Genomic DNA, 12,118 nt, shown 5'->3' with positions numbered 1-12,118 from the left:
TCTGTGGTCAGATCTGTACAGCAGAAAAGAAGGAAAAACCACCAAGCCCCTTTCCTAAGTACACCAGTCTTACTAAGTGGGATTTGTGAATGTGGGGGAAGCTCAAGAAATCACTGCAGTGACTTTCATTCATGTCACAGGGGTACTCAAAATGTATTCCTCCTAAAGCGCCAGGCAGTGAAATGTTGTGACAATAAAAGTGTCCACAGCAAAGGTCTGTTTGAGAACCAGTTCAGTAGCAGCAAGTTCTCACACAGAACAGACATTTCTCTATCATTCTGTCCTAAACAGATCAAGTGTAAGCTCTATCCAACCCACAGAGGCAGGACAAGAAACTGCCTGTTTTTCTAATCTTGATTCTTAAAAACCTAAAAATAAATCTGTTTCTTCAACTGCTCTGTGCTGATAGAGCACCAGAAAGCTCCATATTAAAAGTCTCTCAAGAGTAGCATCTTTTACCAATCAAGTAATGTAGTTTAGTTTGTACTCACAGATCCTATTTTTCCTCTTATTTTATACAGAGATTCTCTTCCTCTGCCCCTCCAGAACGACTATAATTATTCTATAAAAATACAGAGCATATGGAACACTTTCCTCCAAGCAATGGAACGGAGCGCCATAAAAGCAATGAACATTAGCAGTTTATTAGAGGTGGTTTCCCTTCCCCATCATCTATTCAGAGCTGCTGTGAAATACTATTGAAGTCATACTGTGCAAGGGTACAAAACAGCTATGAAAGGATTTGCCTGCATTACATAGGGTTTACTGTTAATTAGCTCTTATACACACATGCAGTACATAAAACCAGCTTTTTTTGTTTAGGAAGTGATGATTTGTTGAGAGGACGTCCTTTGTTGATATAAAGCTAGCATTAGGATTGTAATTTGAGTTAACATCTACACATCATTTTACGTAACCACTTGACAACGGTGGTCCTGGCTAATTAGCTTCTGTTAGTTAAAAGGGAAATGTGAATGACATTTTCTTAGGGCATAAACAGAGAGAGACATCAGCTTACTCAGACCAATAACATCAAGGTGCCAGTTCTTTCCTATCATATCCACCACATGCTTCTGATCGCATCTTCAGATTTGCAGTCTCTCACGCACTGGAAAACAGAAACTTCATTCCTTCGACGATCTCTTCTCTCTTAGTATTAAGCTGAATGAATCATAGGAAGGATGAACACATTTCGAATTCATACTTTAAGTAAAAACTTTGTCCTAGTTTTTAGGACAAAAAACTAGGCTAGCTGTCCCTGAAGCTAGCCTAGCTTCAATAACTGATTTAGCAAAACTTTTCTGGTGGACTTGGGAACAGGGGAGCACAGAACCACCAGCCTTTTGTGACTGCCTAGAGTTCTTAATGGACAGCAGAGTGTTATTTTTGTTATAATTGTTATTTGAGAGGAAATGGCCTCAAGTTGTGGGAGGGGAGGTTTCGACTGGATATTAGGAAAAATTTCTTTACTTAAAGGGTTGTCAGGCATTGGAGCAGGCTGCCCAGGGAAGTGGTTGAGTCACCATCCCTGGAGGTATTCAAAAAGCGCGTAGACAAGGCGGTTCAGGACATGGTTTAGCGGGCATGGTTGATGGTTGGACTCGATGATCTTAAAGGTCTTTTCCAACCTAAATGATTCTATGATTTTTACAGTTTTTCGATCTTCCTTTTAGGCAATGGTTATCCAAATCTTTGAAGCAGGCGTATTCCTCCTCTCACTCTTTGTTCCAGATCTCTTAGCAAGTATGCTGTTCCACCCAAGGAAAGCACTGACTACAATTTTCAGAAGGTATTGAAAGGAGGACAGTCATTCTAGCAAGGGGTGGGAAAGGAGGGCAGCTAACTCTTTTGGGCACCCTGGGAAATTCCAGCCTCCATCTGCTTTCCATCTTTGCTTCGGTGATTTCTAGGAAAGGTTGATACAGAAGGGGGAACTCAAACTAAAGCCTTACAGTAATAATCTAGTACCTACTCCCCCCACCCCTAAAAGTCAGAGAACAACCGGATGAGCTACGAGCAGCTGAGTAAAGCCAAGACACAAGGCTCTTGTCTCCTCTCTGTTCCTCAGGCTGAGATTCTCAGCACGGGAGGGAAGGAAGGAAGGAGACAGAAAGAAGGACAAAGAAGCAGTGATGTTAGTTACACGCCAGCTAAGGACTCCACTTTGCATGGGGAATTCTCTGCTGGCCTGTCCCATTCCTTCGGGCCCGTGTGTCATCTGAGCAGCCCAATGAGGTCAACCAGAAAAACAGCTCAGCAAAACTACCTCAGTGAATCACACGAATTACAATCAGAAAACATTGAGACAGGAATGCTATGAATTAAACACAGTATAAATACAGGCAGAATGTGTGTCACAAATGTGAGGAAAGGCTTTCCCTACCATATGACTTCAACTGCAGTAAATCAAGAGCTATAATGACAATAACCAGAATTTGCAACTAACCACAAGCAGAAGCAGCACTCATTTTTCCTGTGACTTCTGACTCCTTTAGAGTTTGAACTTTTCCTGGCAATTAAGAATACAGTGAAAGCCTTTGTACGGATAAATTGAACACATCAAAAATAAATGTGGGTCCTCACAAGGAAAAAAAAAAAAAAAGGCATGTGAGATCCAGCAAGTAACCTAACAGTCATTTGAAAAGTCTTTCAAGTAGGCTAGAGGAAAAGGGCTAAGATAGCCATTATATGTGGCACTGAGCTGGAAATGGGAAAAGGGTTTCTTGCATCCTTTTGGACAGAACTGTATTGAAGTTAAGGTTTTAAAAAAAACAAACACATATGCAGAAACACATGCAATCCCAAAGGTAAGGATTTTTTTTCCCACAAAATATAAGGGACCAAACATAAGCAGAAAACCTGAAGTTTCACAGGTCATCTCAAAAACAAGCCATGTGATGCACATCTGATTAATCTTTATTAAACACGACAGTAAGAATTCCTTTGCTATTCTACCAGACTCTTACAAAAGCCCTCAAGTCAATGGATCATGGCAAAACCAATTTGCAAACCAAAAAACTGGAAAGAAAAGCAACACTGGTATGAAAATGGAAATAGGTGAAGATGAGAAATATCTCGTTGTTTGTGGTTAGAGCCCTCCTCTCACTTTCAGCTGCCTGAGCAGCACAGAATCCTGCCCTTCAACTCACTGCTAATTCAGATCAATGGAAGAAATTCAAGTGAATGGATAAGGGTAAAACTGATTATTAATTATTTTCAGGTCTGTAAATCTAGGGAGGACACGCAGTTGTCAAAGGGACATGAAGAAGGTTCTATCTAAAGTGAAACATATCCATTTTTTATTTACACCCCTACTGTAATAAAAAGGATCACTTTGCCAGTGCAGTTTTGCCCATTTTTAGCCCAAACAAAACGAACCATTTTCACAAAAAAAAAAAGATTAAAAAATGCACAATTTCACTAATCTAATAAATGTAAAGGTATGAAATTTCCTTCTTTGGCTTGAAAGTGAAAGAATACATACCTACTGACATTTAAACACAGTGCAGTAATTTTCCTAAAATAAATTCAGTAAAGTTGGAAAAAAAAAAAAAATCCATCAGATTAAAAGGAGACATTTGAGGGTCTTCCCCTCAGACTGAATGGAGCAGGAAATTGATCACTTGAGCAGAGTAAAACAATTGCTTTAATTTCCACCCCCCTTAATAATTTACTTTACTACCTTACCAGTAGATTCAAGGAGACAAAACCTATGATTTACACAACATATAAACCAAAATAAGCATTGCCTGCTAACACATGCCTTAAGCCTGGCACCCTACTAGACAACACTTTCTTTAGTGTTGTGTTATCATGTTCGAGGTTCCACTCCTTTAATTCCACTTTTAAATATAGGGCCCAATCTAACATCCACTGTGGTTAACAGGAGTCTTTCCATCAAATTCAGTGGGTATTTGGCAGTACCTTCAGAGACTTTACAACTACCTGAACATTTTCAATGCAAAGGTAAGTTTTGGAGTTATACCACTTGAATTAAACAGTGAACAAGGTCTGATTGGCTTTTGGGCTAACAGAGGAAGCCAGAGCAAGCAGCCTGTAATGCTGTAAGAGAGTTACACTACAGCTAACAAGTTGTCTTCTAGTATAAAGCCCTTAATGTTCCCTCAAAAACTGATTAAAAATCCAATTGATGAAATACATGTTATTTTTAAATTGGTTACTAAAGCAAAGAACTTCAGCAAGGCCTTCATCCTCGGTACTTTGGTAAACCCTTAAACTTATGCAAGTAAGAACACATTTTCTGTATTTGTGCTTTGAGTAAAGTTGACAAAATGGAGACCTTTAAAACGGATTGCTTGGTTTGGGCAACTCACTTTGGATGACTACATCTGAAAATGAGTCCCCCACAGAATTATCTCAAACTGGATATCCCAGATTACAACAAAATACTGAAAAACTCGGTCTTCTTCTGTTGCTTATTCATTGGTCCATGAATTAAGTGAAAATTGATATTGATTTAATTAAACAAGTATCCCATTTATAGAGTACTGTTTTTCAAGTCTAAACATGTTCTCCCTCAACAGCTAGAAACAGGAATATTCACATTAGGTACACAAATAGGAAGGGAAGGCAACCTTAAAATCTTTAAAAAAAGACATGAAAAAAAACCCAAAGTAAAATCCTTAATGAGGTGAAATTGATTGAAATGATATTTTTTTCATCCAGTCAGCTCAGGACAGTAATCCCAAAGCCTGGAAGTCATACTAACCAGTTTGAATTTAAAAATAAACAAACTCAGTGGCAATGAAGGGCTTTCATGAAAAAGAATGCAGAGTATAACCAGAATATTTTGGAGTATTCCTGCATTAATTTGTTTCAATCATCATTACTGAAAAATAAAATTGCTGCAAGTTTAAGATTTTTTTTTTAAAAAACAGAAAATAGTAATAAAAAAATCAGATGATAATGTTTGTGAATTAAGGAAGAAATTCAGTTTTGCTGAAATATTTAATTTTTTCCAGAGAAGAATTATGGAAGAAAAAGCTTCATTTGCTTTTAAGCTCTGTCTTAAACAAAAAAACCCAACAAATGGGCAAAAAAGAAGTAAATTCCAATTTAACCAGAGCATTCACCATGTTTACTTCTAGTAAAATTTCATCAAAAAATACATACTTCTGCAGAAAATTTCAGAATTGAATCCTTATTGATTTAAACTAAAACAAAAAAAATTTAAAAAAAAAGGGTATTTTCTAATGAGCCTAAACGAGATTTTTAATTGGCTTTCAAATGCAAAAGTAAATTTGGATGTTCAGAGGCATATCTTACTTAAGGACAAATTATATTCTCCCCATAATTTGCGTTTCAGAACAAAATGGATAGTATGACATTCCTGTGGTAACCAGGGAAGGACCTTGTGTACAAAAATGGAAAAATGGTGGATGTTACCTAGCATGTTGTGGTAAAGTGGACTGTCGTGTCCATGGATAGTAAATGCAGTCATGACTAGCGGGACCTCTACACCTGCAGGCAATTACAGAACAAAAGACGTCATTTGCCATTCACAAGGACATGCACACGCATGCGCCCTTGTCCACACGTGGAGGATGGAAGACACACAGGGAATGATCACTCAGCAAGTACCTATCCATCAGGCCGATGCAGTCCTCAATACGTGGCCCTATGCACCTGCAGCAAATCCAAATTGAAAATAGGGAGAGAAAGAGAGAAATCTGTTATTTATAGATCCAAGAAGCAGGAATCCCCTCTTTGTGCCACATTCTTAATTACAATTCTCAAAAGAGACCCAAGTCACCACAAAATTATAGCTTGTGAGAAAAACAAGCTTGCAATGGGAACAATTATAGCAACATAAACAGCACTCCGAGGTTGGACATATCTTGGCTCAAACAACACTTAAGGCAGTTTCACCTGCTTACGTGGGAGTCCTGACAATGGAGTTGCTTTTTCTGGATGTTGTCTGAATCATCAAACCAGTGATTACTGCACAAAAGCTGTTCATTTGCAAGATGAGACCTCCAGGAGCACAATGCAAAACTTTCTTTATTTCTGTAATTGATGCAACTGTTCATTCTGTTCTAAGCTCCTAGCTAGGGCAACTACAGAAATATTTTGGAAGCGGACTATACTTTTATCAGGGAAGCTCAAGGATGAACTTCCAACAAAACCCAGACAAAACTGGTGTCTGCTGACTGAGGCATTTTATTCTGCTTTCCTTAGATGCTGCCAAAAGTCCTCCACCTGCAAAATCAGTAGGTGCTCACAAAAGGCAATGGAAATGCAGGGAATCACTTTATGCAGCACCACTAAAGCACAACCATGGAGAAAGAGTCTGTTTGCAAAACATGGATATGCGTGGATTTTCCTTGCCCTCATGAAGAGCAGTAGTGAAGTGGTGTCCTAGGTCCTCTGCATTCAAATAGCAAGTCAATTAGACATTTACACAGCAGTCAGGATTCTCAGAGACAAATATGTTAAGTTAAGCTTTTAGGGCTTAAGACAACCTGACACCCTTTAGAGCTGAATGCCCAGCTAGTCCCTCTGTAGCCATGAGGAGTATCTAGCTCTCAGCATTTTAAGGAAACCAAACCACTGATTTCAAATCTTTAACAAGATCTCAGAGCCATTTTATTAACAGGCTCTTTGGCTGTACATCTACTACAGGAGCAGGTGATCTGACACATCAATAGACTGAAACTCATTTCTGTTGAGGCATTTTAAATTTAAGGTATGATCCCAAACTCTTTTTAAAGTCTCCTGCTTTCAGTTTGGCTTTGATAGAGGGATATGCATGTCAAAAATCTCAAAGAGTTCAAATGTGCTCCCATGAGATCTTCTTTCCACTTCACCATCACTTGCCACTCATCAGCTTTTGCTGCATTTAAATTAGCCATCACTCTGCCATTATAATACAAATTCAGTGAATTCAATTTCCCCTTAGCTGCCCATCAGGGAAAGCAGAATGACAGTGAACCTTACCTCTTGTTTGTTTACTTGAATTTTTATTTTTACAAAAAAACTGTGACATGCAAACCCAAATTGTAAGGATTTCCTCAGTAATGGTTTCCTTCAGCAAATGTGCAGACATAAAAAGGATTCATTAAATACCCAGGTGGCCAGATAACGCATAAATGGAAAGGGTAGATTTAAACGCAGTTCAAAAACTTAATAGAGAGAACTCCTGAATGGTGTTTTTTGAAATTTCAGCTGTCCTGGGCTTCAGGACTTCAGAATTCAGGACTATCTGAATTCTAACCAGTCTCAAACATATCCAACATTTCTTCCTTTCATGGCATTCTCAGCAATTTGCAGAAAACCAGTTGAGTAATGAAGAAGGCTGAAAAAAAGTTGTTCACATCTTCCATTTCCTAGCATGTCAAGAGAAGCTGAGCTCAGACTCCTACTATAAATAAAAAGAAGGCCCTATTCAAATTAGAGATCTGAGAGCCCATTACTAGTTCAGATAACTGGCAGACTAACATGAAAAGCCTGTTGTCTTGGAGTCATTTCACATTCGTACATTCGTTCTTTCAGACTTTTGGAGAATAGAACTTGAATCCAAGGAGAGCGAGCTGTTTGGACCTCATCCACTCCAGGTTGAAATACCATTGATTTTTATTTAAACCCATAATCTTCTTCAGTGGATTTTGCAGCCCCAAACAGAAAATTCTGTCCAGGTACAATTTCCATTACTCCTAGTCATGTAGAACAGTTTCTGCTCTCTGACTGGCTGTCCTGATTACATGCAGTAAAGTACAACACTGTGTGAGTAGCGGCCATATCTATTAACAAGCTATTTTGCACCACCTAGTCATCAGTTATTTTTCCTCTGGAAGTAACTTCCTCGGTTTCAGGCTTTTTGACACATGTAAGTATAAGCATGACACAATCATACATCACACTGGTACTCCATTCACCCCCAGGGTTCCTTCTTCTGCTTGGAGTCTGGATGATATTTTCATTTCCAAGTTCGCTCTGTAAAATGAACTGGTTAACCAATACGTGCCAATTTATTAATGATATATTCAGTACCTTATAACAGTCCAACACAGCTTATACAGAAAATTACACTTGGAGCTCATCCTAGCTTCACAGATAATCATTCTGTCCCCCCAGGCAGGGGAGAGGAGGAGGGGGTGTTGCCCTCTATGTCAATGACCAGCTGGAGTGTATGGAGCTCCGCCTGGGGATGGATGAGGAGCCGACGAAGAGCTTACGGTCAGGATTAAAGGGAGGGCAGGGACAGGTGACATTATAGTGGGGGTCTGCTACAGGCCACCTGACTAGGAAGACCGAGTGGATGAGGCCCTCTATAAACAGATAGGAGCAGCCTCATATTCACAAGCCCTGGTTTCACAAGCCCTGGTCCTCATGGGGGACTTCAACCACCCCGGTATCTGTTGGAGGGACAACACAGCAGGGCATAAGCAATCCAGGAAGTTTGTGGAATGCACTGATGACAACTTCTTTCTTCAAGTGATAGAGGAGCCAACGAGGAGAGGTGCTACGCAGGAACTTGTTCTCACCAACAGGAGGGGCTGGTGGGGAACGCGAAGCTCAAGGGCAGCCTTTGCTGCAGCAACCATGAAATGGTGGAGTTCAAGATCTTTAGGGCAGCGAGGAAGGCGCACAGCAAGCTTCCTACCCTGGACTTCAGGAGAGAAGACTTTGGCCTCTTCAGGGATCTGCTTGGTAGAGTACTATGGGATAAAGCCTTGGCAGGAAGAGGGGCCCAAGAAAGCTGGTTAATATTCAAGGATCACCTCCTCCAAGCTCAGGAGCGATGCATCCCAACAAAGAGAAAGTCAGGCAAAAACACCAGGAGGCCTGTGTGGATGAACAAGGAGCTCCTGGACAAACTCAAACACAAAAAGGAAGCCTACAGAGGGTGGAAGCAAAGACAGGTAGCCTGGGAGGAATACAGAGAAATTGTCCGAGCAGCCAGTGATCAGGTTAGGAAAGCTAAAGCCCTGATACACTTAAATCTGGCCAGGGACATCAAGGGCAACATGAAAAGCTTCTATAGGTATGTCAGTGAGAGAAGGAAGACTAAGGAAAATGTGGGCCCTCTCCGGAAGGAAACAGGAGACCTGATTACCCGGGACATGGAGAAGGCTGAGTTACTCAACAACTTTTTTGCATCAGTCTTCACCAGCAAGTACTCCAGCTGCACTGCCCAAGATGCAGAAGGCAAAGGCAGGGAGTGGGAGAATGAAGAACCACCCACTGTAGGAGAAGATCAGGTTCAGGACCATCTAAGGAACCTGAAGGTGCACAAGTCCATGGGACCTGATGAGATGCATCTGCAGGTCCTGAGGGAACCGGTGGATGAAGTGGCTAAGACACTATTTATTGTATTTGGGAAGTTGTGGCATCCGGGCAAGTTCCCACTGACTGGAAAAGGGGACACATAACCCCCATTTTTAAAAAGGGAAAAAAAGGAAGACCCGGGGAACAACAGGCCAGTCAGTCTCACCTCTGTGCCTGGCAAGATCATGGAGCAGATCCTCCTGGAAACTATGCTAAGGCACATGGGAAATAAGGTGGTGATTAGTGACAGTCAACATGGCTTCACTGAGGGCAAATTGTGCCTGACAAATTTGGTGGCCTTCGCCGGCTTTACAGCGTTGGTGGATAAGGGAAGAGCAACTGATATCATCTACGTGGATTTGTGCAAAGCATTTGACACTGTCCCCCCAGCATCCTTGTCTCTAAATTGGAGACATGGATTTGATGGATGGACCACTCAGTGGATAAGGAATTGGCTGGCTGGTCGCACTCAAAATGTTGCAGTCAATAGCTCGATGTCTGAGTGGAGAGCAGTGATGAGTGGCATTCCTCAGGGGTTGGTATTGGGACTGGTGCTGTTCAACATCTTTGTCGGTGACATGCATGGTGGGATTCAGCATGCCCTCAGCAAGTTTGCTGATGACACCAAGCTGTGTGGTGCAGTCAACATGCTGGAGGGAAGGGATGCCATTCAGAGGGACCTTGACAGGCTTGAGAGGTAGGCCCGTGCAAGCCTCACGAAGTTCAACAAGGCCAAGCACAAGGTCCTGCACATGGGTCGGGGCAATCCCAAGCACAGATACAGGCCGGGCAACGGATCAAGAACAGCCCTGCAGAGAAGGAGTTGGAGGTGTTGGTTGACAAGAAGCTCAACAACCTGGCAACGTGCATTTGCAGCCCAGAAAGCCAACCGCATCCTGGGCCGCATCAAAAGAAGCGTGACCAGCAGGCCAAGGGAGGCTACTCTACCCCTCTACTCTGCTCTTGTGAGACCCCACCTGGAGTACGGTGTTCAGCTCTGGGGCCCCCAACATAAGAAGGACATGGACCTGTTGGAGCAAGTCCACATGGAGGACCATGAAGATGATCAGGGGGCTGGAGCACCTCTCCCATGAGGACAGGCTGGGAGAGTTGGGGTTGTTCAGCCTGGAGAAGAGAAGGCTCCGGGGAGACCTTATAGCAGCCTTCCAGTACCTAAAGGGGGCCTACAGGAAAGGTGGGGAGGGACTCTGTTAACAGAGAGTGTAGTGATAGGACAAGGGGTAATGGTTTTAAACTGAAAGAAGGTAGGTTTAGGTTAGGAAGGAAGAAGTTCTTTACTGTGAGGGTGGTGAGGCACTGGCACAGGTTGCCCAGAGAGGCTGTGGATGCCCCATCCCTGGAAGGGTTCAAGGCCAGGTTGGATGGGGCTTTGAGCAACCTGGTCTGGTGGAAGGTGTCCCTGCCCATGGCAGGGGGGTTGGAACTAGATGATCTTTAAGGTCCCTTCCAACCCAAACCATTCTATGAGTCTGTGATCCTCTGAAAGAAAATGATGAGTTAAAACAGTTGTGACAACTGGAGTAACAACTGCTTTTTCATGAAACAGTCCTTTTCCCCCCTGTCACAAATATTGTCTTTCATCAATTTTCCTTAAGACTGAAAGGTAGGGTCTTAACTGTTCACAGATGTGGAGTAGTGAAGCCATTTCTAGTCAGATGAATTCTCAAAAATCTTTGTCATTGGAAACAAAACTGATTATACAATACCATAAATGGACTAACTCTGGACGGGAGAAAACCTTAGTTGTGGCAATGCCCCCAGTCATCCAACTATTGCTATGGATGAAGCCAGTCAACTCAAAACCAGGGGCTTACTTACCTAATAGGAACTGCATACTGATACTGATAGTAAGAAAGTTGAACTGTGGCAGGGGGTAGGAGGACATTTTGTATCAATGAAATAGTAACAGTTTCTTAGTCAGAGTTTGTTGCCATTGAATTTGCACTATTGTTTCATCTGGAATTCATAATGCCTTCCTAAAAATACACCTAAGCTTTAGGGGCAAGACAGTACTTCTGCCTTCAAACCCCTTCTGGACCACACATGTGTTGATACGGCTTCCATGACTTCTCTGGTCTTGGCTTAGAAGGAAAATAAAGTTTTGGTGAAGAGTAATACACTTCCTTCAATAATCTGTATGAGAAAATGCCTTTTTATGATGAGGGGAGGTGTCCAGCGAGATCTCCCATTTGTGTCTTGCCCAGTAAGGAAGCAGACTGTCAAATGCTATTACATAATTAGTATTTTATTTCTGTGAAAGTGTTCTATTTTGGCTAGTTCTGCAAGAAAAGGTGCCAAATGCTTTCCGACTCTCTTGAATTAAATGCGATAGCTGTCCCATGTGCCTCAGATCTGCTCCAAACTGGCTTCAAGTAGCTGATGTTCATCATGGGGACGCAAGGCAAAGAGCACAGTTGCATCCAAGGAAGTCACTCCTTGATAGTTCTCTTAGTCAGTGTAAGGTCATTAACAGGGCTGGATAACTACACACCTATTAACAGAAGCAGTCATTATACTTGAATAAGGGAGGAGAATGGTGTTAGCAAATCTCATGCTCTAGGGCGTAAAGCAATCACCTGCAAGTGCCACGATGAAATTGTGGCAAAGCGCTCAGAGGAAACATAGAGGTGGGACAGATATCTTCCTTGGTGACAACAAAAGTTAGGGATGACTAAAAACAACATATGAGAACTAACAACCCATTTTAGCAAGCAGCCTGATTCAAAGAGAGCAGCACTGCAGGAATGAGATAATACCACACTGGGAGCACTGCTCTGCAGCAGCTCAACACTTTTTGAGGAGTATCCAA

General features: G+C 41.9%; 1 protein-coding gene across 10 annotated transcripts in view; it reads right to left on the bottom strand.

The window, feature by feature from the left end:
- The window catches only part of ERBB4 (erb-b2 receptor tyrosine kinase 4), a 649,063-nt gene that overhangs the window by 151,371 nt on the left and 485,574 nt on the right, over positions 1-12,118 (bottom strand). For 4 of the 10 annotated variants that reach the window (XM_030018184.2, XM_030018186.2, XM_030018189.2 and 1 more), the window contains exons 16-17: positions 5,602-5,646; positions 5,407-5,481 (exon numbers count right to left, since the gene is read on the bottom strand). In XM_030018184.2, the coding sequence (XP_029874044.1) occupies positions 5,407-5,481; positions 5,602-5,646 (120 nt within the window). The remainder of the gene's footprint in view (positions 1-5,406; positions 5,482-5,601; positions 5,647-12,118) is intronic. The other 6 variants (XM_030018187.2, XM_030018190.2, XM_030018192.2 and 3 more) reach the window with 2 other exon arrangements.

The sequence above is a fragment of the Aquila chrysaetos genome, chromosome 6, assembly GCF_900496995.4.
Source record: "Aquila chrysaetos chrysaetos chromosome 6, bAquChr1.4, whole genome shotgun sequence".
NCBI lineage: Eukaryota > Metazoa > Chordata > Aves > Accipitriformes > Accipitridae > Aquila > Aquila chrysaetos.
This window is presented reverse-complemented; position numbering and strand designations above follow the sequence as displayed.